This window comes from Melozone crissalis, unplaced genomic scaffold (genome assembly GCF_028551555.1).
Source record: "Melozone crissalis strain CALT ecotype California unplaced genomic scaffold, PUWL_Pcris_2 ptg000057l_1, whole genome shotgun sequence".
NCBI classification, from domain to species: domain Eukaryota; kingdom Metazoa; phylum Chordata; class Aves; order Passeriformes; family Passerellidae; genus Melozone; species Melozone crissalis.
The window spans coordinates 11,775,612-11,803,196 of NW_026535835.1; the positions used below are offsets into that span (position 1 = coordinate 11,775,612).

At 53.8% G+C, this 27,585-nt stretch overlaps 1 protein-coding gene across 1 annotated transcript in view; it reads right to left on the bottom strand.

Annotated features, from left to right (window-relative positions):
* Positions 1 to 2,030: 2,030 nt before the first annotated feature.
* Positions 2,031 to 27,585, bottom strand: part of MNT (MAX network transcriptional repressor) — a 32,201-nt gene continuing 6,646 nt past the window's right edge. The window contains exons 2-6 of the mRNA XM_054287206.1: positions 21,664 to 22,225; positions 19,515 to 19,556; positions 18,725 to 18,836; positions 4,379 to 4,571; positions 2,031 to 2,863 (exon numbers count right to left, since the gene is read on the bottom strand). Of these exons, the coding sequence (XP_054143181.1) occupies positions 2,157 to 2,863; positions 4,379 to 4,571; positions 18,725 to 18,836; positions 19,515 to 19,556; positions 21,664 to 22,225 (1,616 nt within the window). The 3' untranslated portion in view covers positions 2,031 to 2,156. The remainder of the gene's footprint in view (positions 2,864 to 4,378; positions 4,572 to 18,724; positions 18,837 to 19,514; positions 19,557 to 21,663; positions 22,226 to 27,585) is intronic.

The following is a 27,585-nucleotide window of genomic DNA, read 5'->3' on the forward strand; positions in this document are numbered from 1 at the left end:
TTTGCCTGCAATAAGGACTGTGGAATACTTGTTTTAAAAAGAGAGGAAGACAGAATGGAGATCATTCACAGCAGCAGCTACACACACTGTGCAAGGACCAGAACATGCAGAGAGCAGCACAACACACCCTAAGCAGCCTCCCGGGCAGGCTGGCAGATACCAGCAGGGCCAAACAGCATTCCTCCTCCCCTGGTCTCTGGGATTTGCCACTGACCTCAGACAGGTCTGCCCCAAGCCCAGGAAGGGGGAACGGGAGGGTCCTGAGGGATGAGGGTTCTTTGGTGCACATCTTACGGTCAGACACGAGCTCACACTGATCTCCTGCAGCAAAGCCTTATCCTGCATAAGGAGAGACTGCTTCCTTGTCAAAGGGAACAAAGCTGCTTGAACTGCCTGCGCTCTGGAAGGGAACCACATCCCCTTTTATCCCTTTCCAAACCCACCGGCTCCCACACCAAAGCGTGGTCAGGACAGAACAAATTAACAAACATTAAACCATGCAGCAAATCTACCTCATTTCTCTATGTCTTCTTGTCCCAGGTTCCATTCACCAGGCCTCAGCAACGCCCTGCAAGCTGCCAGCACAAAGCGTGTGCCTCTGCCAAACAACAAACCCAAGAAACCTGGGGGGAGCTTGGACCGGCAGGAGGGACCCTGACCAGGGCCATGCCATGCACAGAGATCTGCAAAATCAATTATTGCATCAGCAAACCAAGCCAGACAAAATACAAATTCCTCCAAAAACAGGCAAACAAAGCATTGTCAATCATTAAAATAATAAAAACCTGTATTTTTTTTTGACATAGCTATAAAATCATGTCATTTATAAAATGGCAACAAATCAAGTCTGGTTGTGTATTCTTTTTCCTTTTATTAGACAGGACAGAGAATTTCCTTAAAATGCCATAACAAGTCACAGTGATTTTAGATGGTTTTTGAAATGTAATATATTGATGGGAGATACCTTTAAAATGGTTTGACTCGTGGTTTGTTGTTGGGGGTTTTTTGTCACTGTACTGTGGTCCACCAAACCATCTATCTTATAGTTTCTTGTTTAGAGAGGACACTCTGGCTTCTTCCTCCAAAAATGAATTTTGTCTCATAATCCTGCAAAATAATCAACCTTACAAAAGGCCTTCAAATGTTATATTTATATATATATGTATATACATATATATATACACACACATACACACATATATATAAATATAGACTTCTATGATTTTTTTTTTCCCATTCTACGCAATGTCTCAATAAAGAGATCAGCAATTTTTATTCTACAAAGAAGCAACACATAAGAGGGCGAAATTAAAGTCTTAAGAACATCATATCCATAGTTCACTCATTACACATAAAAGGAAAAAAAATCACCATGAACAACTGTCTTTGAAGTCTCTCGGTGGCGCGGCCCGAGCGCGGCGCGGCCCCGTCCCGGTGGCAGGCTGGGTGCGGGGACAGCCCGGGCACGGGGGCAGGCTGGGTGCGGGGACAGGCCGGGCACCGGGGACAGGCCGGGCACCCGCACAGCCCGGGCACCGGGGACAGGCCGGGCACCGGGGACAGCCCGGGCACCGGGGACAGGCCGGGCACCGGGGACAGCCCGGGCACCGGGGACAGCCTGGGCACCCACACAGCCCGGGCACCCGCACAGCCCGGGCACCGGGGACAGCCCGGGCACCGGGGACAGCCCGGGCACGGGGGACAGGCTGGGCACCGGGGACAGGCCGGGCACCGGGGACAGCCCGGGCACCGGGGACAGCCCGGGCACGGGGGACAGGCTGGGCACCCGCACAGCCCGGGCACCCGCACAGCCCGGGCACCGGGGACAGCCCGGGCACCGGGGACAGGCCGGGCACTGGGGACAGGCTGGGCACCGGGGACAGCCCAGGCACCCGCACAGCCCGGGCACCCGCACAGCCCGGGCACCGGGGACAGGCCGGGCACCGGGGACAGCCTGGGCACCCGCACAGCCCGGGCACCAGGGACAGGCTGGGCACTGGGGGCAGCCCGGGCACGGGGGCAGCCCGGGCACCCGCACAGCCCGGCCCCGCCGCCCTGGGCGTTCCGCGCCTCCTCCCGCCGGCCGGGCGTGGTTGGAATGTACGGAGTTTCCTTAGGAAAGGTTGCCAACAAGACCTCGCCGTGGAGCGTCCCCTCTAGGCCAGCTTCAGCGTGCTCACCGGGAACGACGGCATGGTCACCATAGTCACGGGGTTTAGGACCGTCTGGCCCACCAGCTGCGGGTGATGCACCACCTGGGTTCCCACGGCCGGCTTGGCCATCACGGCCGGCTGGCCCAGGCCCGCCGTGCCGTTCACTTGCTGGTGCGAGATGGTGTGAGCGATGTGGCTCACCACGGGCTGGCTGACGGCCACGGGCTGGGGGTAGATGGGCAGCTGCGGGCCCAGGTGGGCCATGTGGTTGATGGTGGCCGGGTGCACAGTGATGTGGCCGATGGGCTGAGCGGCGGTGGTGAGTTGCACGGGGCTGGATGTGGAAGGTGCAATGTGAGCAATGTGCTTGGTCTGTGGCCCCTGAATGACGTGGTTGACGGTCTGGATGACCGAGGCGTGGGTGGTGGCCGTGTGGGCGATAACAGTCGATTGCACGGTCGAGGCCGCCACGATGTGAGTCTGTGTGGGGACGATGGCCTGCGGCGGGACCAGTGCCTGCGGCTGCAGGGAGGGCTGGGCGTGGGGCTTCTGCTGGATGGACACGTGCGGGGGCAGGACCGTGGGCAGGGGGGCAGCAGCACTGGGGGGGACGGCTTTCAGCAGCTCCGGGTGCTGGCGCTGGGTGAGTTTTGGTAACGAGTTCGCTGGCCTGTCATCCTCCATATCTTCATCCATGTTGTCTTCACCCTCTGGAAAACACGAAAGGAAGAAACTCCCATAACAACGCATGCAGAGCACGAACTGGACCAACGAGCTTCCCTAGCAGGCAGCATCAGCAGAAAGGACGTGCAGGAGGCGTCCCTGAGCTACAGGCTGGTGGCACAATGGCACGGTATGGTATGGCATGGCACAGCCCACTCCTCACTGCCTGTGGGCCGAGGACCAGGCAAGTGTGAGAGCTCAAAAACCCAGCTAGAGCAGGGTGCTCCCAAAAGGCTGCGAGGTCTGTCTGGGAAGGCAAGGGGAGCACCATGAGCAGAGGCTGACAGAAAGCACCTGGCTGAGCTGTCTGGGCTGAAGTGGCCTCCTGGGAGGAGGAACAGGGTTTCCTTTCCTGGCCAGTTGTTCCAATGATTGGCACCATCCTTCTGCTCCCAGAGCAGGAAGGAAATTGCCATGAAGAAACATGGCAGCAAGTCTCTCATCTGGTTCTGGAAAATGGACTCTTGCCTAGTCCAGGAACTAAGGAAGCATAAAACAGGAGCATACTAGTCCTGAGATCAGGAAGACAAGCCTGGCACCCTGCACTGCCTGTTCTAGTGCCAGCCATGCAGCAAAGAATAAAAATCTCAGGAGACACAGAAGCAGCAGGAACACCAGGAAGCCACTTCCCCTTCCCAAGCTCTGGGAAGCAGCAGCTTGATGTGGTCACTTTCAGCAGAGGCCACTGCAGAGGGAACAGCTGGCACTTGTAAGGACAAAGCACTGGGACTCCCAACTTCCATCAGACTACACCTGGAGCTGCTCCTACCATCAGAGGTGATGAGCCTGAACAAATCCTGGTCTTCCCTTCCCAGAACCTGCCATATCATCTGCCTGGCATGCCAAGAGCAAATGCTGACTTGAAGGAACTGCTGTAAATGCTTCTGCACTGCTACAGCCTCCGTGTCTCTGGGAAGCTCTGCATCCACAGACTGCCTACTCTTCCTGCTGCAGATCCCTGGCGTGGAGAGAAGCATGCATTCTCCTATCTCACAGAAACTTATCACAGGAACTGCATGTCAGATATCCATTAGTGTCATTTCATCTTCACTGTGAATCCTCCTCACGCAATGTGAAGGCTCATCAAGTTGTCCAAATGCTCTGGTGATCCTCTCTGTACCAAATCCTTCTTCTGTATGTGCTGAACACCCTCCCACATCCACACAAACACACCAGGATGCCCACTTCTAATGAACAGGGCTGCAGAAATGTGCAAGAAAAGAGCTAAGTTTGGAAAGCAGGGATTTATCTCCACAATCAGGTCACATGAGCAAACCTGCACATTATATCTACCTGACACTCATACACAAGTTTCAGTTTACTTCACATGAGCAGCCGTGTGTTGTTAGCAACATCAATCATTACAAAAACTCCAAAACCTCTTACTTTATTCAGAATGCAAAGAAACCCTGATGCTGCTAAACGAAGATCCCCACCACTCCATGTAACTGTGTCAATGACATGCCAAGGTAATTACGGAAAAAGAGAACAACTGTGGGTACCTGATGCTGTCGAGGTAGATGCCTGGTCATCCTCTGGCTGAACTGTCTGTCGAATAATTCTGTCAATCTCCAAGACATCCATCCACTGGCTCAGCTCGTTCTTCAGTTCTGCCAGCCGCTGCTGCGTAGCGATCTTCTCCCTCGCCAGTCGCTCCATCTCGTGTTCGTATTCTTTTTCTTTCCTCTTTAAAGTCTGAAGTCAAAGAAAAGAAAGAGAAATATAATGAGAACAAAGACAAGAATAACCTACACTAATCTGGTCACTCCCATGTCCACAGCTCATTATCTTATACTGCCAGTTATGCTGGTGTAAAACGTGCTCAGGTATATTTACACCTCCCAAATGCGGGCAGAAAGGGAAGGACAGAGCTGGCACATAAAGCATTGCTCTAGTTGAACATCTGCTCTCTGAGGGAAAACTGGTAAGGCCCCAAAACGGAAATGCTTAGAAAGAAAGAAAAAGCCTAAGTACCGATGAGCTTTTGAGCAAGAGCTCCTGACCTAGAGGAGATGGTGGACGGTAGAACCAACAAGCCCCTGCATCATGGGGAAATCCTGAAGTCAAACAGGAAGGAAAGGTGTTTGTTGTCCTCTCCTGCTAATGCCCCCTTGGTGCTGGGAATCACCACATCCATTGATAAGGTCAGGGGAGCTGCTGCATCAGTCAGCACAATACAGAGAAATGTCCCACACTGCCCAGCACTACTGCTGGGAAATACAAACCACACTCCCCGGGGGGACCAACCATTCCAAGGCCTGTTCTATGAGTTTTTAAATCAGTGTAGCACTGCAGAGTCAGAGGCCTGGTCCCTCAGCCCAGGGCTACACTTACTATATGCATGAGACAAAATTAGGTGAAATCTGTAAAACCACGTACAGACTCTCCATTTTCTGAAGTTAAGTTTCAACACTGGGAATTTAAATCCCACACACACTTCTGAAAATACCAGCCACACAGAGCCCACAGGGATGCTCGTGTTCCCTCACTGCTGGCAAGCACTGAGCTCAAAAGCAAACCCCACACCTGGCAGAGGACCAGGCTCATGGTCTTCTTAACACATCTCCTTATTTCTCTCTCAGGTTCTCCAGGATGAGTACAACCAGAGCCTGACCTCATGCCTTTCAATCGTTCTGCTGGTGTTGTAGCTCACAGGTTTGCTGGGAAGGACCTTAAAGCCTGTTCAGACAGCCTTTAATGCAGCCTAAGGCAACGCAGATTAGGGCAGCTCCTGCCAGCTACCTTTGTCCCAGTAACAGCAATAAAGGAAATATTTTTAAAAGAGCCAAACAATGTGTGTTAGCAGGGCACAACCACTGCAGGTGTGTCAATGGAGACAGCTCCTCTCCCTCCAGAGCAGCTAAAAGCTCCTCAAAACAGCGGGTTTTCAGGCAAAAGGGGCAGTTCTTTCTCTCCTGCTGCTTTCCAAGCCAAACAGGCAGCAGAGAGACCAACACCATGTCCTGGGCAAGCCCAGCAGCCCACTGCAGGGAAGTAGCTGTGGGGACAGCCAGAAAGGAAGGATGGGGACTCCTGGAATCCTGGCTCTGCACCAGCCCTGACCTGTAGCCCAGAGATTCCCATGTGGCTGAGGCCCAAGTCCACAGGCTAGTTTTAAAGTCTGTTTCCTGTCGAGTGCAGCCAAAGCATTTTGCCTGACCCAGAAAAGTCATGTGCTGTGTGTGCTCTGACTGCCTAGCAAAGGCGTGTGGGTGAGACAGGGAGTGATGGAGGGGAAGGTGATGAGGAAGGCGCACGCTCCCAGATCAGGTTTAAACACGCACGACTTGCATGCAACTCGTCTGAATGTCCTCCCCTCACTGTGTCATCAGGAAAGAGGCAAGTAGAAGAAAGGCTGAGGCTAAACCTGCTGTGCAAACATGAGCCCAGTCCCTCTCTGCAGCATCTCCACGCAGGGCACGAGAGGACGGGAGAGGAGCAGGCAGAAATCCCCGCAGCCGCCTGGCGCCGCAGCGGGCACAGCACACGCATATTCAAACAGATCTGGCTTCGCTGCCTGCTGCCAGAGGAGACTCCCAGCACCGGGGAAAGCACCACTGCAAAGTATGAGCAGGGCCGCTGGTAATTAGTTACAAACTTTTAATTACTGGGAAGGCAGGCAGGCAAACCCTTAGCAAGCACGAGGACAAGAGAGCCAGGGAGTTCACTGTGTCACTGTGCAGGCACTCACAGGCACTGGGACATGGCACTGCTCCAAGCCCAGCCCTGTGGGCTCTGCCTCGCTCCGTGCCAGCAGTCCCAGCTCCTGCCTGGGTGCCAGCCCCGTGCTGGGCCTGCATCTCCTCCCGGGGCTGCGGCACATGGGCTGGAGGAACCCGCAATATTTCAAAACCTATTCTAGGATGCAATTCACCAGAGCTCACTGGGTAAAGACACATCTCCAGGCTGAGCTGCTCTGGCCTCATAATGAACTGGGTGGGATGAACTGGAGCCCTCTTCCCTCTCCTCTGAGCTCCCCTCCCAGCACGGCCCACTCTCTGCAGGCACACACGGGGGCAGTCCCCTCCCAGGCTCTGCAGGGAGTGTGCCCTGCCCTGGGAGCTGAGCCGCGGAGCAAGAGCAGGAAGGAGCACCCGTGCAGGGACCCCCCTGCCTCCGTGGCTCTCCCTGCGGGCACACACAGCTCCTGGCACCCGCCTCCTGGCAGATTATTTTCTGCAAATCATCCTGCCCGCACCAGGTGCCAGGATTTCCCGTCAGTCAACAGAAAGTCCACAGTGACAGCCAACCCTGAGTCATTGGGACTGCGGTCACCGACCTGCCCCGGCACATCAAAACCTTTAGAGACTCACACTGATCCCCTGGATGTTTTTCTAAAACAGGAGTTTCTGTCAGCACTATCACCACGGATCCCATGCAATACAAAACCAGACGCTTTAAAATAACATATAGCCACACAGACACTTTTCCCCAAACCCAAGCCTTTGCAGTTTTCCAACAGAATGGGAATGTAATGGTAGCACTGAGAAGGGCAGAGGGGACCCTAAAACTACAAACAACACAGTAATTGAGAATTAAATTTGATAAAATAAATTCATACAAATGCCTAACCACCTTTCCTTTGAAATTTCAGTAAAGCAGAGGCCTGGGCCAGCTGCAGGGCAGGAGCTGCCACCTGACCCACCTCCACAGCCACTGGGCAGGACCATGGCAAGGGGTCACATCTGGGGCTGGCACTTGGGATGGCAGTTAAGGTGCCTGCCAAGATCCTGAAGGACACACACTTAACCTGGCTCATGAAATACTGATCCTGTTTCTCCACAGCAGAAAAATCACTGAAGTTACCTGCATTTCTGTTTTCCCACCTCCTCAGGGAGAGGCCAGGCGGGGCTGGTCCCAGGAAGGCCAGGCATGGCCCTCGAGCTCTGTTCTGTTTGCAGAGGGCAGCCCAAAGCTGGGGGTGGCTCTCACTGAGGCCACCCCATCCCAGACTGCTCTTTGCAAGCACCAGGCTCCAGCACAGACCCTCCTTCTTACGTCTGCATCTCCATCATTGCAGCATTTCTTTCTCTCCTGTTAAGCAATTGGGAATCCTGGTTGCCCAGGCAACTGTTACACTGCAGTGTGAGGAACCTACAGAAGCTATGACTTTAGAACTCTTTTATTTTTCACACTTAAAAAAATTCCACATGATCATCACTGAAAAGAGTAGGCCCTGGCCATGCCAAGGGGGAAGCTGAGCTACCCCAGGAAGAAATAACGGATTTCCTCATACTCTCGTGAATCCATCTATGGCTTTTGATGCTTGGGAAGTTTTGCCAATCAGCAGCTGGCTCTGGTGGAAGCAGATGATGTTCCTCTCTGAACACTCAGTGCTGCTGAGCTGAAGCTGAGCAGGGCCTGCCCCTGCCCTGGCAGGCAGCCCTGCACGGGCACAGCAGGGGCTGCTCCTGGGCAGGTGGGAGCTGTGACAAGGACACAAGGGCAGTGCTGAGTCCCTTCATCTTTTATTGAAACACCAGCAACCAAATTAAAATCCACATGTGGGTTTGCTTTGACCCCCCTAGAGCATCTGATTCTCCTCCTGTACCTGTCAGCTCCTTGGCAGCCTTTATGCACCTGGATTACTGAAGCGAGACCAGCCGACTGCAGGGACAGCAAAGGCCTGACACAATTCCAGTGAGAACTCTTCCCCACTCTGTGCCCACCATCCTGGCTGGTTTGCAGCCACTCTTAGGTCCTTGTGTGCATCTCCTTGTCATCATTTGGTAAACAAACCATACATCAACTCCTGCTCTCCTTGTATAGCAACAGTCATTTGTCACTGCAAAGAATTTTCCATTTTATAGCCGTCTGTAATTAAATTGCTCACTCTCCTGTCAAGACAGAAATAATGCCCCCAACGCCTTCCCTGCACCTGCCTCAGGAATGCTGCTGGCCCTGTGGCTGGCATTGGAGAGGTTTAAAAGGCCTTATTACACAGCTCCCCTCATAAACATTTTATTAGCCGTTTAAAAACACACTTTCAGTTATGAGTTTTCCAAAGCATATTTCAGCTCTTTTCTTCTGTAACATTTGCTGATTGAAAATACCTCATCAATAAGCAATCGGGAGAGTGATTTGCAATTTTGAGCCAGATAATCTCTAACTCTCTGCTCTGGGGATCACAGCTGGTGCCAGAGAAAGGGACATGCTGAGCCAGGGGGGCCCTCAGTTACCACTGACCTGCAGGACCTCCAGCACAGACCAGACCAGTTGGTCAGGCTCTCCACTGCTGCACAGAGCTTTGATTCCTATATGTAATGGAAAAAACCCTACATCCTAAGGACGTTATTCTAGCTGGGACTGCCATGGTGCAGGAGATTCACAGCAGGAGCAAGAATCCACCAGCCTGACTCCAAAAAGGTTCCAACCAGAACCAGAGAGATGCTGGGGGAACAAGCTGTCCCCACACAGTCCCAAATGGAACCCAAACAGCCCCAGCTGCCAAAACTCCATCGGCCAAGGCACTCACCTGTAGGATCTGGGGATTTTCCATCACTCCTATCAACTCTGAGCATTCCTGATTCGAACGGTGCTCATTTGTCTATGTTGCTCAGCTGCCACAAGCAGTTTGTTCACGGCCCGGCACCGACACCGAGCGCACGCCCCAAGCCCACCCGACCTGCTGCCCAGGAGCAGAGCCTGCGGGGCTGGCAGGGCGAGCAGCCAGCTCCCCGGCGCCAGACCAGCGTCCCCAGCCTCTGCAGCCACTCCCAGGTGACAGCGCCTGCCCGCCCCGGCCCCGTGTCCCTGCCCGCGATGCCCACCGGCCCCTCTGTCTGCGAGAAGCAGCCGCGTGCGGACCCGGCTGGTTGCCACGGGAACCACAGCCATGGTTTCCATGGCAACTGCTTCATCCTGCCGGCTCTCAGAGATGAGATCCCGCAGTGATGCCGGATGTGCTGGCCTGGTACCACCGACAGCAGAACACAGGTGGGGCACCAGGGCACCACCACAGAGCACGTCAGCACTGCGCTGCAGCCAGCCGGGCACTGCCACCACCCACTGCCACACCCGGGCACTGCCACCACCACAGCCACACCAGGGCACTGCCACCACCCACTGCCACACCAGGGCACTGCCACCACCCACTGCCACACGTCACTGCAGCCCGTGCCTCAGGAGCCCCTGCTCAGCACAGGACCACAGTCCCGCTTTCCCCACACACAAGCTAAAATCACAAGGGGCCTGACCCAAAGCCCCGAGATGCCAACAGACTGTGCTCAGCGCCGGGAGAGCGGGGCGAGGGTCTCACCATGACCAGTCCCCAGGGGACTGGGTGCAAACGGGGGCAGCCACAGGACAAGGACTTCAGGCTCCCAGTGCTCCCAGAGCTTCAGCCTCTCAAGATCTCAAACTCAAACTGCACAGCAGGAGCCGAACCAAAGTAAAGCCTGCAAGGTGAAGCAGAGCCTGCCCCTGGCTCCCCGTGAGCGTGAGGCCGTGGGTGTTTGCCAGCAGCCTCGTGAGCCCCAGCCCAGGACAAGGACGGCAGCCAGGGAGTGCTGCTGTGTCCTGGCAGGTGACCTCACCCTCGTGAGCACGGGGGCTCGAGGCAAGCAGCCCATCCTCACTGCACCACCCACCGCTGCTCAACCGGCCTGCAGGGGTAGGGATGAACTTCTAGACAGAAATACTCCCCAGAACAGGAAATATGCCTGGAGCAATCATGGAAACCGAGAACATGCATTGGTATTTACATTTATCATTTCACACTGATAACTGCACTTCAGGCTCCAGATAGAAAAAGACATCAGGCCTTAATCTGTGATCAAAACTAGGGCTGGAACGTGGCTGCTTGCACCAACCTGTCAGAGTCAGCCTCCTGAAGCACCACACTCTGGACAAAGTACAAACAGTCACTGGGGCAGAGAGCAGGAATGATCCAAATCAGGAAGACAAAAAAGAAATTCAGAAGAAAATAAACAACAAACAAACTACCAAAAAAAAACCCCAAAAAGCAAAGCAAAAAGGCAGCAACCGACCTGAACCCACAGTACAACAAAGCAAGGAAAAGCAGAGCCATGCCCAGGCCAGTCACTGGCCCCATGCTGGCTGTCACCAGGTAAGCAGATATGGTTTAATTCCTTGATATGACTCCCAAGGACACAAGAAATTCAATTTTACAATAACTGAAGTACAACTTGCAATCACTTGGTGTTTAGTTTGGCCATGTCTTTTGCTTTTCCTATTTTTATTTTTTAACCAGTCTCTGTTGTTCAGGAAACAAATGAGATATTTCTAATGATTCCACTGGATTCCAGAAACCCCAAAGACCCTGAAATACCACAGTGTATTTGTTAGTTAAAAAATGATCCCCCAAAAAATTAAAATAACTTGAGAAATTAAAACTTGATAATTTTTAATTTCAAATTTAATTCTGCAGTACTTAAATTTCAAAAAAACTGAAATGAAAACGAATTGTGGGAAATATGCTTTCGAGATTAAGTGTCACCATTTTCTGCAAACCGAAATGAAGGATGCTGCATCTCAAGAAGGGATTATTATTATTATTATTACTAACAACACGACTGCTGGATGCAGGACCCCAAAGCTCTTCCCAAGCCTTTGTGATGACGTATGGACAGCAGCTCCAGAGGGCAACAGGCAGGTTTATGTCTTGGAGCCACAGCCAGAGCTGTGTGCCAGGGATGAGGAGGAGATTTCTGAGCAGACACTTTATCCCTACATCCACTTGCTGCAGTGCCTCTGTATTTTCCTTGCAGGCAGATCTGAGCAGCTGCTGCAGGAGCCAGGGCAGAGTTCTGGATGGGTCCTGGGCGCAGCCCTCCCTCTGTTCCTGTTCCTACACCCTGGCTCAGCCAACAGGCACACGGCACAGGTAAGCTGCACACCTGAAGGGACCCTGACCAGGGGGTGAGGGCTTCTCCCGGGAGAGGACACCTCCCAGAACAGCTCTGGCAGGTGAGGCTGGCGCCAGGAGCCAAGGGCTCTGACAGCAGCACTCCCCCTCGCACGCAGCAGGTCCGAGGGCCCGGTGACTCAGAGATGTGCCATCCTCCGCACCACCTCTCCTTCCTGTTTGCCCATGCACCTAAGGAGGTCGGTGCCACTTACTCACACCCCAGCAGCTCCACCCACGGCCCACAGAGCAGATCTGGGTCACCAGAGGATTGCTCTCCATCCACCTCCCTTGCTGGCAGGGCCACGGTGGCAGTGGGAGGACACAAACCCAGCTGTTAAAGGCAAACCCACTCCAGCACCTGCGTGAGGCCATGAGGCAGGGCTGTGCCAGGCTGCAAACCTGCGTCTGTGCAGAGAGCTGGGGCTGCCCCTGGGGCTGCCCTGCCGCTGGCACAGCTGCCCTCCATGCCATGGCACCCACACCGCCCCTGCTGCTCCCAGTGCAGCTCCTCTGCTGGGCTGAGGGGCTGCCTTTGCTGTGTTCCAAAGACAGGCGACTCCTGCAACGTCACACATAAAATAGAGCCCATGCAACCGCGCTGTAATTATCACCACTCTCGTTAGGGCCCACGCGCTGTCTCCCCTCCCATGCCAGCTCCCACAGCAGGTGGCAACCAGAACAAGCAACAGCCCCCAAACACACCAGCTACCGTGCAGCAGCATTCCCAAACCCTTGCTGCAATCCCCTTACAGGCTGGTTTGGTTTGTACAACCCTGAGTGCTTCTTAAACTACTACTTAAATGACAGCAGTGGAACAGGTGTGGATTCTCTGACAATTACAAACACACTGACAGATTTATAATTCCATTCACCCTTTCCAAATTCTCATCTACAACTAATGAGCGAGATACTTCAAAAAAATCACCATCCCTCTTGGCAACGGTTAAGACACAGCTCCAATTACTCAACAAGTTCCAAATGCTGGACATTTTTAATCACTATTGCAGGACATGTTTTGTGGCCACTCCTGCAAATAAAAATGCCCTGATGGCTCCCTGGACAAGCCTCCCTACAGACAGGTCCTGCTGCAGCTGGAGGAACAGCAGGGAATTAAACAGTGGGTTTTTTTAAGGTCTTATTTCTTCTCATCACTTTCTGAAATCTACAGATGACACCACATTGCTTGACCATAGCCTACGGATGCTGCAGGTCTTCATTATTGACACTGAGATTCAGGCTAATTAGACAAGATAGAATCAGTGGATCAGGTCAGGCAAACACCATGAAGCAGCACAGCTTGGCATCTGAACGCTGCTCACGTGAGGGAGGCACGGCAGGTACTGATGTACCCCACTCTTACTAGACAAGTTTTACAGAAGATGAGTCTATTCACCTCATAGCTGGCACAGAATAAAAAATAACAGTTACAGCCATCCTCGTCAAGGTGGGGAACTTAACAGGATTCAGCAGCACAGTTTGGTTTATGCATTTTGATCAATAATCCAGTCACAACAGTGCCTGAATGTAAATGAGTTCTGGTCTTTAATCACAACCATTGTCAGACCTGTGGCTTGTGTCTGCAGTCCAGCACCTCCCTGCACCAGATCTGGCATAGCTGCAGGGCTCTCTGCACCCATCAACGCCCAAATCAAGCACTGCTATGGCACCCAAAAATCACTTGTTCTTGGTTGGCAAATCCACTGGCCTTGTTCTGGTTCTCTACACAGACAGGATGAATGACTGTGCTCAGGCAGCAGTGAAGTGACCGATAAATAAACCAAACTAGAAGACAAAGAGATGCTGTGAATCTTAAAAGGAAAATTTAACCAATGTAAATCCAGTATCTGGTCTGTTCACATGTCCACAAGATCAGCTTAAAAAGGGCTTCACAAAGGATTTTTACATGCACTACTTAGGCATCCTTGGATAGTACTCTGGATTCATCCTACCCCGAAGGGAGTCAAATCTGTTGATTACTGTTGGCATGAACAGGAAACTGTATCATTCTTAGGGGCACAACTGTTACTGCAGGCAGTTTGAGAAGACAAGGGAGATGATGCGAGGATAAACAACTTCAACACCATAAATGATTAGCAACACTAGTGAGCACAGGTAAGTCATAAGGAAATTTCATCTTTCTTGCCCTTTCCCAAGGTAATAATGACAAACCATAGTATAAATCCTTAGCTCACTACAGCTACATCTTGTCTCTAACACTACAAGCACGGCTGCCAGAGGACCTCTGTGAATCAGTAAGCAAAGTTATTTCACAAACAGAGCCAAAACTGCTCTGCAGGACCAGGCCCATCTGCCGCCACAGCAGCCCCCGGTGCCTCTGCCACACCCGAGCAGCATGTGCAGGGCTTGGGATCACTGCCTTGCTTCCACACCTTCCAAAGACTTTTGCTCTTTGCGTTTTGCATGCCCTGGGAAGCACAGCTGCGTCTCAGACTTTGAAAGCACCTTGTTATTTAGTCAGCGTTTCAGCTGTACTGGGGAAACTGGCCAACAGGCAGGACCTGCGGCACAACCCAAGACTGATGGGTTGGGCTGGGCTGTGTGCCAGTTGTCCCAGTGTCACCTGGTGACCAAATCACCTGGATGTCATCTGACGCTAAATGTACAGTAGAAAATAACCCCCAAAACTGGAGGGTGCTCAGGTGCCACAGCGACAGGCACAGTTTGAGAACACGGAGTAGCAGTGTTGCTTAAGGGCTTCAGTTAGCTTCCAAAGATGATTCCATTTCCTAGGGGGAAGGAATCCTCCCGAGAGGGCCAAAGCCAGCCGAGCTGCACGGGCTGTGAGCCATGTCTGACATGTGCCAGGCTGGGCACTGCTCCCCGCTGCCCTCCCCGCATGGGCACAGCCAGAGGGGCTCTGGGGAGGACAGGCCTGTCCTCTGCTGGGGACACTGCTGAGGACACAGGGCTCTGCTCTGCTGGGACACTGCTCAGGACAGCCAGGACACAGAGCTCTGCTCCCTGCTCTGCTGGGGACACTGCTCAGGACAGCCAAGGGACAGGGCTCTGCTCTGCTGGGGACACTGCTCGGGACAGCCAGGGGACAGGGCTCTGCTTTCTCAAAGCAAACAGCATTTTATTCTCACTGTGGTTTTTTCCACATCGCTCCACGCACCTTACAAACTTCCCAGAGGTCTCCTGCACCTCCACTCAGGTTGTGCAGGCAGCAAAGTGAAGACCAAGAGCCGAGGTGGCCCCTGTAAAACAGACTTGGCTGCAGCTGTGTGCCGGGTCTGGAGCCCACCGTGCTGCTGGACCCACGGGACACCCTCCTCAGCTGAGCTGCAGCACAACAGCCCACACTGCCTCAGGCTGAATCACCAGCTAAAGGGATTATTAACTTCCAGCTGCGCTGGGCCCCATTTCCTTTGTGCAACAGTGTGCCTAATTGCAAATTCTAATTTACTGTAGCAGAGCACAAGCCCAGGTCCAAGGATAAATTAAAATGACAGCTCTATGGGAAGTTCAGAATTTAACTTTCTAACTTATCTGATTTGATGCAGATACAAATATTTAAATCCAGCCAAGGAAACAAACAGTCTGTTTCTAAGAAGTTCCAGCTGGGAAGGGGGGCAGGAAGGATTCTGTAGGAAGAGAGGCTGCAACAATCAGTGTACTGTCACAGTGCCTGCAGGAGCAGAACAGCCGCTGTGCAGCTTTGGCTGGTGCTGTGCTCCTCCCCTGCCAGACTCATTTGGGTTTAAGTTTCCTGAGCTTTTTTTTTCCCTTTAGTGAAAAACTACTTTGCTATCCTGAGAGCAAGAGCTTTTACTTTTAAATCTCCTTTGTACAATTGCCCTGTTCTCTTTTCAAGGGAAACACTGAGCCTGTGAGCGAAACACACGGAGCCTGGCACATGACTGGTGGTCATCTCCACACTGATAGATGTTAGCTCTATTGAAACAGATCAAACCTGAATTCAAACTGCAGTAAAAAAAAATTTTAAAACTTTTGTTTCTGAATGCTGAAATTTCAAATCAGATTTCTAGTAATCTGGGTTTTTAGCACAATTGAATCCTGTGACTGAATCACAGACCCACGGCTTTGGTGCTGCCAAGGAAAACAGTGCCCGGGATACTCCCTGAGCAGCTGCCAGAGAGGATGAGGAGGAGAAGGCAGCGCAGTGAGGAGGTTACACAACACCACCCAACGTCACTGCCGTGGGCAGCCAGCCAGCCCTGCCCTGCCGGGTCAGCGCCAGCTCACACCGCCAGCAGGGCCTTGTGCTCGCCATGTGCTCCCCACACACGTGGAGGAAACGCTGGTACGGCCCCAGGGCACCGTGACCTTCCCTGCCACGCCGGGAGAGAACCGGGAGAGAACCAGAACCGGCTGCGGGAGCACCTGGCTGACTGACAGCCACGGACAGACTGCACACGGACCGACGGACAGACTGCACACGGACCGACGGACAGACTGCACACCGACCGACGGACAGCCACGGACAGACTGCACACCGACCGACGGACAGACTGCACAGGAACCAACGGACAGACTGCACAGGAACCAACGGACAGCCACGGACAGACTGCACACCGACCGACGGACAGACTGCACACGGACTGACGGACAGACTGCACACGGACCGACGGACAGACTGCACACGGACCGACGGACAGACTGCACACCGACCGACGGACAGCCACGGACAGACTGCACACCGACCGACGGACAGACTGCACAGGAACCAACGGACAGACTGCACAGGAACCAACGGACAGCCACGGACAGACTGCACACCGACCGACAGACAGACTGCACACCGACCGATGGACAGCCACGGACAGACTGCACACCGACCGACGGACAGACTGCACAGGAACCAACGGACAGACTGCACAGGAACCAACGGACAGCCACGGACAGACTGCACACCGACCGACGGACAGACTGCATACGGACCGACGGACAGCCACGGACAGACTGCACACCGACCGACGGACAGACTGCACAGGAACCAACGGACAGACTGCACAGGAACCAACGGACAGATTGCACACCGACCGACGGACAGACTGCACAGTAACCAACGGACAGCCACGGACAGACTGCACACCGACCGACGGACAGACTGCACACGGACTGACGGACAGACTGCACACGGACCGACGGACAGACTGCACACCGACCGACGGACAGCCACGGACAGACTGCACACCGACCGACGGACAGACTGCACAGGAACCAACGGACAGACTGCACAGGAACCAACGGACAGCCACGGACAGACTGCACACCGACCGACGGACAGACTGCACACCGACCGATGGACAGCCACGGACAGACTGCACACCGACCGACGGACAGACTGCACAGGAACCAACGGACAGACTGCACAGGAACCAACGGACAGATTGCACACCGACCGACAGACAGACTGCACAGTAACCAACGGACAGCCACGGACAGACTGCACACCGACCGACGGACAGACTGCATACGGACCGACGGACAGCCACGGACAGACTGCACACCGACCGACGGACAGACTGCACAGGAACCAACGGACAGCCACGGACAGACTGCACACCGACCGACGGACAGACTGCACAGGAACCAACGGACAGACTGCACAGGAACCAACGGACAGCCACGGACAGACTGCACACCGACCGACGGACAGACTGCACAGGAACCAACGGACAGCCACGGACAGACTGCACACCGACCGACGGACAGACTGCACAGGAACCAACGGACAGACTGCACAGGAACCAACGGACAGATTGCACACAGACCGACGGACAGACTGCACACCGACCGACGGACAGACTGCACACCGACTGACGGACAGCCACGGACAGACTGCACACTGACCAACTGCACACTGACCGACAGACAGACTGCACACCGACCGATGGACAGCCATGGCCAGCCAGTCCTGGCCAGGACTGCGCTCCGACTGACAGACAGCCACGGACAGACTGCACACTGACTGGCCGTCAGGGAGGTTCCTCCTGCAAACTACAACATCAGCCTGCCAAAACCCAAAGAAAGGCTCAGATCGTCTCTAAAGCCCATTAGGCCTCAGTACAACCACACCCCCAAAAACCACTTTTTTGAGCAACACAGAGAGTGGCTGGGTACAGTCAGAATTTGCCGCAGCCCAAGTCTCTCTGAGGGAAGTTGTTGGTGAAAACTAAGAAGAGGGCTGAACTGGTCTAATTCTGAGGCATTACTGACTCTCCAAAGCAAAGCTGAAGTGAATAATCAATTCTGAACACCAGAGGGAAATGGTGTTTGAGAGTGGCTGAGGAAAAATGGAAACAAAGTGAGAAAAGATTACATTTTACTGTGGAAAAGACCACTGTGATCAATCCTCAGCACCTTTTATTTCAGTCAAAATGCACAAGGTGTACTAGGTCTCTATTTGCATTGTAATCGCAGCAACTCTTCCAATTTCCAAATGAATTTTAACTGCCTTACATACTACTGATTTCACATTCACAGGGGACATCTACAATTTCTTTTGTGCTACCATTAACCACTTTCCCAAACATTAAACAAGCAAACACTAACACTTATTTCCCTCCAGCTACAAACACAACTGATTTTCACCTGTGCTTTCTCCCAGATTCACTCCTGGTGGTGCCCCATCCACCTACAGCCTCATGCTGCAGCTTCAGATTCTGGGCTTTCCTTGCCTCCAAGCAAATGACTTGTACTCACATGTCCCCCTCATCAAAATTTTGAGACATACCAAATCTTTACCGAAATCTGTCTTTCGGTTAAGCAAACAGAAAACCTCCCCAAACCACACATATTAAAATTCACCTGGGCCCAAAAGGAAACAACTGAAGTTCACTCAGCCTGGGTCTCTAAGATGAATTACCTGCTCCCTGCTATCACCCCTTCAGGAAAGGATGATCTGGGTTAACCTGGCAGCCCCACAAGGGGGGTTTCTGTGCACCCCACGCCAGCCCCGGGCTCTGCCCATCCCCACGAGCGCTGCACGTACCTGGATGTATCGCAAGGCACTCCTGAGGACGCTGAGGTTTGAGGTCTTCTTGTCATCCACGTTGGGGATGTTGCGCTTTAATGTCTCAAAGCACTCTTTCAAATGAGCACGTCTAAAGAAAACACAGGTGGGTCGTCAGCTGCCAGGAGACACAGCAGGAACCAATTCCACGGAGGGGAGAGCTTAACTGGGGCCTTAATCCAGCAAAGCACCTACACCTGTGCATAGCAGCCCCCAGCACAGCATGCCACAGCTGAGCCAGCTCACCCAGCAGGGTCTGTGCCTGGGCTCTGTCCCAGCTTTGTTAGGAACACCGTGCAGCCTTAAATAAAATATCTCATCTCACTGTGCTGGTGCTTTCACTGTCACCATACTTCCAATTTAGCTAGTCAGGCTTATAAGAGTCTTGGGTCAGAAACTGATGTTTATTCTGTATTCGCACTGTACACTGACCCCTCATTTGGGGTATTTTTCTCTTTTTAAATCAAAAGAGAGTCACACTGTTATGCACTGTTACTGCTTTGCAGGATCAGGGTGGTTGGGATGCAATGGTGCAGTTAAACAGAACATATTGGGAAGCAAGAAATGCAGAATTAAGCTATAAGAAAGCCAAACAATACTGCAAAATTCAGTAATAGTCACTAAGAATTTTATTCAGGTTATCTGTTTAAAAAACAAGCAAGCAAACAAACAAAAACCCACCAAAGCCAAACAAATATTGACAGACAATAGGCCAAAAAAAGGAGGGGAATTACAATTAAAAAACCCAAACCCCTGGCTTTCTACGCACCTGTTCTTCTCCAATTTATTATGTACTTCCCTGGTCCCAACCCTGTAACCCAAACAGAACAAAGATCAGCTCAGTGTCAGGTTGAAAACTCCTGCCTCACACCTGTGCCTGCAGCAGTGTCTGTATGTTGAGATGCAAAAGCAGAAGTGTTCATATATCACTGGTTTAACATTAAGTACATCTATATTTCTGCCTACACTGTTTCAAGATAAACTCCATACTTTACACGTGCATCAGAGGAACCAAGCATTGTGCACACAGTGCACAGAAGATACAAACAGGTGTAATGCATGTGTGTATAGACACTGCCACTACCAACAACAGGGAAAGACACAAAGTATGGATTTTAAATATTTGTACAGACCCAGAGAGCCCAGATTCTGACCTGGTTCTGATCTATGCCTACACTCCAGTGGGACAAGGTTTGTGCAGTTCCATATTCAAGCGTATGGGATTGAGCAGACACTTCCAACTTTGGGTTTTTACTGTGCGTGAAACAACACAGCTGAGGATAAACATGGAATGAAGCAATACAGGAATTCTCCAGTCACTGCTGAAGGAAAAACCACCGTGAGTTTCTGGTTTCGGGGTTGGAGTCCACCCACTCTCTGAATCAGAGGAATATTTTTAGGAAAAGCCAAACAAATTCATGTTATCTCAGTTTTTCAGCTCAGTTTTTCAGTGATAAGGTACATTAGCAGATGTGGAGATTTCAAGAATCTTTCATACACTCTGCAAAGTAATTATTTGCCTTTGACTGAAAATACAGGACATTGAGGTAATAATATTTAATAAATTGTCACAAATATTTGACAGCATTTTCCTGTGAAACATTTACAGGCTGAAAAAGACATCTTTTCTGTGCTTATGGAGCAATTCTAGGGGGAGGCAGTGGTGATGCTGTGCTCCACACTGGCACCACAGCCCACCTGCCAGGGCAAAGCTCAGTCTGGCAGCACAGCAGCAGGCTGTGGGTGCACTTGCAGCCACCCCACTGCCCACAGCCCAGGCAGCCAAACTTGTGCAGCCTGCCCTGGTGCCAGCAGAAACCTCCTCCACAGCTCCTGAACCCACACAACGTCAGGGACGGGCTCTCTCCATTAGTGCACAGACCAACAGACCCTTCCAGCAGCAGACAGGCTCTCAAGATCTCAATCTGCTTAGAGGAACTACACTGGCATTCTACTAAAGCCTTTATCTTCACAAACTCCTATCTGCATTACTTTCACTGTTTCTATGCATTTTGGGATCTGTACATCCCAATGAACCTTTTTTCTGTCCGCTATACATCTCCACCATCCCCATGGCATTCACACACCATCTCTAACACCACTGCCAGGAGACATCCCCCTGCTGCAGGCAGCCAGGAGAACAGAGGCCCAGACAGCACAGCCAGGAGGGAAGCCTGCACAGATCCAGGTCACTTATGCTATGGGAAAATTGAGGGGCCAAAGGAAACAGGTAAAACTGCTGCAAAGAAGGGAACGATTTGTTCTCCCAGTCCACAAGCAGTAATACCAGACTCTCTACTGGGATACTGTGGTCTGGAAACAACCACCTACAGAAAAGGCAGGGTCTCCACCAGCCAAAGTCCTTAAGAACAAGCCAGAAAAACACTAACCTGGAGCAACATCAGAGCCACAAGTCCTGTCAGAGGGTGAGGGCAGACTAAATAGTCCTCAGCCGCTTCCAGCAGCAAGATTCTGAGCAGGCAGGAGGCTCTTAGCACTTACAGCACTGAGAAACTGGTGATCTCTGTCCTCAGAATAACATCTCCCAGATCCCATTCCAGTTTTCAAGAAAGCTCCCACAAGCAGCAGTGCACTTTGATTTCCCTGACCAGTACAAGCAGCGATCTTTTGCCAAACATAACACGAGATACCACTTGAGATCAGACATGCAGGGCTGGGATTTGCTTCCTAACACAGTTCTGGCCTGCAAAAAAAAATCCTTACACAAAATCTTACAGTGTGGAGTGAGGGAGGGAAATAAAAACCCATCAAGCTAAAAAACCCTGCTCTCAGCAATCTGAAGACATTAAACATCCACAGGTCTTGGCATTTCTGATCCAATGACACTTTGCACAAGCAGGAGCCGCTCCAGGGGGACGCAGCTCCGGCTGTCCCTCCTGGACACACGGCGCACTCACCCTCCAATTCTCTTCTTGAGCTCGATGGGTTTCATGTCGTCGGCGGGCGCCAGCTTGAGGGCGCCGAGGGGCGCGGGCGCCGCCGGGTGCTGCAGGGGCTGGATGGGCTGCGGCACCACATGGTGCTGGGAGATGGCCAGCACGGGCGCCGCGTAGTGCGGCAGCGGCTTGGGGCTGCCCGAGGGCGGCGTGGCCGCCTTCCCGTCCGGCAGGTGCGGCCCCGGCGGCCGCTGGATCACCGGCGCCACCGAGGGCGCTTCCTTGGGCACGCTGGGAGCGCTCACGAGGGGCTGGTGGCGCTGCACCAGCGGCGGCGACAGGGCGGTCTGCGCCGCTTGCTGGGGGGAGCTGGTGACGACGGGGATGGGAATGACCGAGATGGGAGCGGCCAGCGGCGGCGGCGGCAGGGGCACGGCGCCCGGCGGGGAGATGGGCACCAGCAGTTCGCTCCGGGGCTCCTCTGGGGACACGGTGCTGTTGGCCCGGGGCACGCTGGCCTTGCCCGCCTTCTTCTGCTCCTGCTCCCTCTCCACGCAGAGCTTCTCATGCTTCTCATTCTCCTCTGAAAGAGAAACATCCACAGTGAGCAACGGCACATCCCTGACCTTCCCTGAGAGCAGCCTACAACCAGCACGGGGCAGGAATCCTAAGTTAAAATACCTTCACGCTATCCCGAGTGAACCCCAGCTCAATGGACACTGCACTGACACAAACACATCAGGGCACCCCTTTACTGCTGTGGATTTTAATCAAGCTCTTAAACTTGGCTTTGATGTGTGTATGTTCCTATATGTTTTCAGAACACCAGACAAAGTAAATGAAATCTGTGTGGCCCGACTAGCAAAATAAACCTCATCAAACCCAATCCAGGGCTCTGGCTTTAATTGCGTGAACATGGCACAAACAGAATTTATTTATACAAGTCCTGTGGCGCCAGTGGCCCTGGCATCTAGACATTGCACAGCCTTAATCAAATATCTCCAAACCCACCATCCGTGAGGCTCAGCAGATCCTGCTCCTGACAACCTCTGAGGAGCTGCAACGAAAGGTGGTGCAGCAACCTCGGCACAGTAATATACAAACATCTGGAAAATAAAACCTTAATTTATCAAGGGAGGGATCAGGGGAAGGACATGGACAGTTGAGTGTTCTGTGTTATACAATCACCAAAATCAGGTAATTCAGAGGAAGCTCTAAGAAACACCCCAACAGAGCCTCTCCCAGGAGAAGCTCTGGCTTGACTGAAACACTGAAGTCAGAACATGTATTTAGGAAATTAGAGAGAAGAGCATGTATGCTGCCATCTGGAATGACCAGGTTATGTTCAATCTCCCAGTGATCTTCAAGACAATCTGTACTGACATAACAAGGGGAACAGGGCCCCACCAGGCACAGAGCTGCCCAGCCCAGGCCACCCCAGACCGGCCCTGCCACTACTGGGATACTTTCTAACCCATCTTCTTATTTTGAAGGGTATGGTGCAAAAACTACAGAGAGCACAAAAGGCAACAAAACTCTTACTCCCGATTCTGAATGCCCTTTGGTACCTGTGACCGCACAGCAACACTGACCCAGATCCAGCTGACACAATTTCCTGAAGTTCAGCTGCAGCAGCAGCCCAAACACAGCCCAGCCTCCCCTGGAGAGCACGAGCCAGGTCAAGCAGCCAGCTGCCAAGGTAAACACGGTCCTGAACCCACACCTGGAGAAACCACCCTTGGACCGAGCTCTAGCACTGGGGCTGCAGCCCCAGCCTCTGACCCCGCAGCACTCACAGAAGCACCATGTGAAATTCGGTCATCAGGAAGGATTTCACATCCATACAGCACTCTTCTCAGGGCTGCCCGAGACTCACATCCACAGTTTGCGTTCAACTTCTGCAGCACGAGTAGCATGAGTGAGCAAACGATCTGACAGACTCCAAAATAGGAGGGAAGTTGCTTAAGCAGCAGCTGAGCCTTAAAGCTGCATTTCTCTGTATTTTCTCAAAATATTTCAGGGTATTATCAACAGTTCCTTAAAGGAAGAAGCGAAGCAGCGCAGAGTGGCAAAAACCCCATCAGGAATCCCCTGGTGCAAACACAAATCTCTGCTACCAACAATTTCAGAGTGGTTCAGTTCAACGACATTAATAACTAATAAAGAAAAGCCCTTTGTCTGCAGATCTTTCGCTCCACTTTGCTGCTGGTTCGCAGCCAGAGCCAACGCAATGGCCCTGGCACAGGGTGCGTGAGGAAACCCAGCCCCGAGGAGCTGCTGACTCACGGTGCTCCCTGAGCCCGTCCGGCTCAGGGACGGAGAGCGGCCGCAGGCTGAGCGGCACCGCTGGCCGGGCACGCACAGAGCAGAGCCCGCACAGAGCACAGCCCGCACAGAGCACAGCCCGCACAGAGCAGAGCTGCCTCCCGGCCTCCAGCCGCACCGGGACCGAGAGAGGGAGCAGCAAAGGGTCACTAGTGGGAAGCCCTGGCAGTGCCCGGTGAGGACAGCAGCACCTGCCGGGCTGCTGGAGGTGACACGGCCACAGCAGAGCAGAGCTCCCAGCCAGGACACCTGAGACCTGCACCGAGGCCAGTGCGGGAGCAGGAGCTGGCCTGCAACCAGCTGCACTCGTGGGGAAGGGAGAGAACAGCCAAGCAAGGTTAGAGCAGGCATTACTGATCACAAGTATTTATGTAAATGTCTCTGGGAGCAGGTGCAGCCCTCGGGCTGCTGACAACCTGCCAGCAAGGCCTTTGGTGTTGCTCCCTCGAGCTAAAGAGTTTATTTCAAGGATTTTTTTAGCCAAGATCTAACACTGAAGAGCCACTGTCCTCTTGGGTCTGAGGTACCCACAGGCAGAAAGGACCCATGCTCCCAGGCCCAGCAAAAGGACTGCAGGGCCCTGAGCCAGCTCCCTGGACAGAAAGCAGAAACCCTCCCACTGGGTGGTGAAGGTCTGTCTCCTGCTCGCTCAGCACTCACGCCCTGCACACAAACCAAACATGCTCTTTGAAGAAAGCCCCCCCAAGCTCTATGTTTTCTCATATGAAGGAGGCTCACCCACGTTTGGTCACAGATACAGATCAAGAAGGGGTGATCACCATGCTGTGTGACACATGCCAGACACATGCAAGGCTCACTCCCTCCCTTGTGGCACACTCAGCACAGGATCTCCTGCAAGCCCATATACAGAAAGTAGCAAAGGCTCAGGGCATCCCCTTGGCTAAGAGGACAGGTGAATCCAAAGGTGCACCTCAAAATTATGTGTCATTTCCACTCATTGTTCACACTCTTAACAAGGGGACAGAGGACAGAACAAACCATGGGAGTGAACCAGTCCTGAGAACCCCTAGGGGATCTGAACCACAGCCCAAGCACAAGGGGTCCTGGAATCCCACCCTGGCCACACCACCCAGGCAGTGACAGCAACTTGGGCAGCCACAGGACAGAACAGCAAATCCTGTTCTGGGAGGACACAGAAACAGGGTCAACACCCCTGACCAGTGGCCTGGTGCTATTTAGGGTCTCCAAGATCTGAGTACACAGCACCAGGCACTCTTTGTTACCTAATAATCTGCTGCGTTTAAATATATCTCGTCCCTTTTGGCTGCCCTGGAAATGCCACCCATCTGTCAGAGCCCTGCTGCCAGGGCAGCCAGGAGCAGCGGGCAGAGCCCTCGGGCCGGCAGCGGGGCCTGCAGCAGCCAGGCCATGGCTCAGCCTCCCGGGAGGAGCAGGCTCTGAGGGATGCCCGAGCCCTTGAAGCGCTCCTGCCTTTCACCAGGGACACCATCAGTACCCAGAGTTTATCAACAGCGTGTGCCTTCACACAGCCAAGCATCCCACCTCTGTGCGTGCTCAGTGGAGAACATCTCTCACTCCAGGAACAGTGAGGCAGCTCTGTGGTGCTGTTTTCTGAAGGGTCTGAAGTGTTTTCTGAGTGATTCAATGTGTCTGGAAACTTATCCTGCATCCCTTGAACTGCTTCAGCCCTGGAGAGGAGTGCCGTGGGTGTCACTCGCTCTGGATATGCAGCAGCGTCACCCGCAGGAGTCACTGCCGGCTCCTACCAGGAAAGTGCTGGGTACTGAAGAGTCTCCAGGTATTCACTGCTCCAAAGGCTGCCCTGGGGGGGACAAGCCATGCCAAGAGGAAGGGCAGGCTGGAGCCGGGAGGTTGGATTGTGTTTCTGCAAGTTCCTGGCTCTGCAGGGGAGAACCAGGAGGGGGAGATAAGAACAGTCAGCAGAACTGGAGCCCAGCAAAGCTCAGCATCAGCCAAGCAAGCTCTGAGTCACAGCAAATGCTGCTGACACCAGAGGCTGCAGCACACAGCCACGGGCACTTCCAGGCTTAGGAACAAGCCTGCAGGACTGAGAACCCTTTAAAATCAGGACACTTTTCTGACTCCTTCTGAATTTTGGTCGACAACAGCACAAGCCCCCCTTTTCTCTCCCATCTTAGCTGAAACTTGGCAGTTTGGTGCCCAGCCCTTGGCACTGCGGTTTCTCCACCAGTACCACGGCAGACCCAAGACATGGCCCTGGTTCCCAAAGCCCTGTGGGCCCCTGGCCGTGCCCCCAGTGTGGAGCTGGCTCCAGGCACGGGGTGACCCTTGCTCAGGGCCAGCGGCCGCTGCTGCTCCCAGCGCTGCGCTCACACTGCAGCCTGACCCCGAGGGACCGATCCTCTGCTCCCAGCGCTGCGCTCACACTGCAGCCTGACCCCGAGGGACCGATCCTCTCCTCTGCTCCCAGCGCTGCGCTCACACTGCAGCCTGACCCCGAGGGCCCGCTCCTCTGCTCCCAGCGCTGCGCTCACACTGCAGCCTGACCCCGAGGGCCCGATCCTCTGCTCCCAGCGCTGCGCTCACACTGCAGCCTGACCCCGAGGGACCGATCCTCTCCTCTGCTCCCAGCGCTGCGCTCACACTGCAGCCTGACCCCGAGGGCCCGCTCCTCTGCTCCCAGCGCTGCGCTCACACTGCAGCCTGACCCCGAGGGACCGATCCTCTGCTCTGCTCCCCACACGCTGCGCTCACACTGCAGCCTGACCCCGAGGGCCCGATCCTCTGCTCTGCTCCCCACACGCTGCGCTCACACTGCAGCCTGACCCCGAGGGCCCGATCCTCTCCTCTGCTCCCAGCGCTGCGCTCACACTGCAGCCTGACCCCGAGGGCCCGATCCTCTCCTCTGCTCCCAGCGCTGCGCTCACACTGCAGCCTGACCCCGAGGGCCCGATCCTCTCCTCTGCTCCCAGCGCTGCGCTCACACTGCAGCCTGACCCCGAGGGACCGATCCTCTGCTCCCCACACGCTGCGCTCACACTGCAGCCTGACCCCGAGGGCCCGATCCTCTGCTCTGCTCCCCACACGCTGCGCTCACACTGCAGCCTGACCCCGAGGGCCCGATCCTCTCCTCTGCTCCCAGCGCTGCGCTCACACTGCAGCCTGACCCCGAGGGCCCGATCCTCTCCTCTGCTCCCAGCGCTGCGCTCACACTGCAGCCTGACCCCGAGGGACCGATCCTCTGCTCCCCACACGCTGCGCTCACACTGCAGCCTGACCCCGAGGGCCCGATCCTCTGCTCTGCTCCCCACACGCTGCGCTCACACTGCAGCCTGACCCCGAGGGCCCGATCCTCTGCTCCCAGCGCTGCGCTCACACTGCAGCCTGACCCCGAGGGCCCGATCCTCTCCTCTGCTCCCCACACGCTGCGCTCACACTGCAGCCTGACCCCGAGGGCCCGATCCTCTCCTCTGCTCCCCACACGCTGCGCCTCACCAGCACCTCACACCCAACTGAACTGCATTCAGGAGCACACCGCTCACAAAGGAACCTGAAACGCTTCAGCATTACAACTCGGACGTTCACAATACACTCCAGAGAAGCAAGAGCTAGGCCAGCCTAGCTGGGGTCAGTTTCAGGGGTTCAGAGACCCCC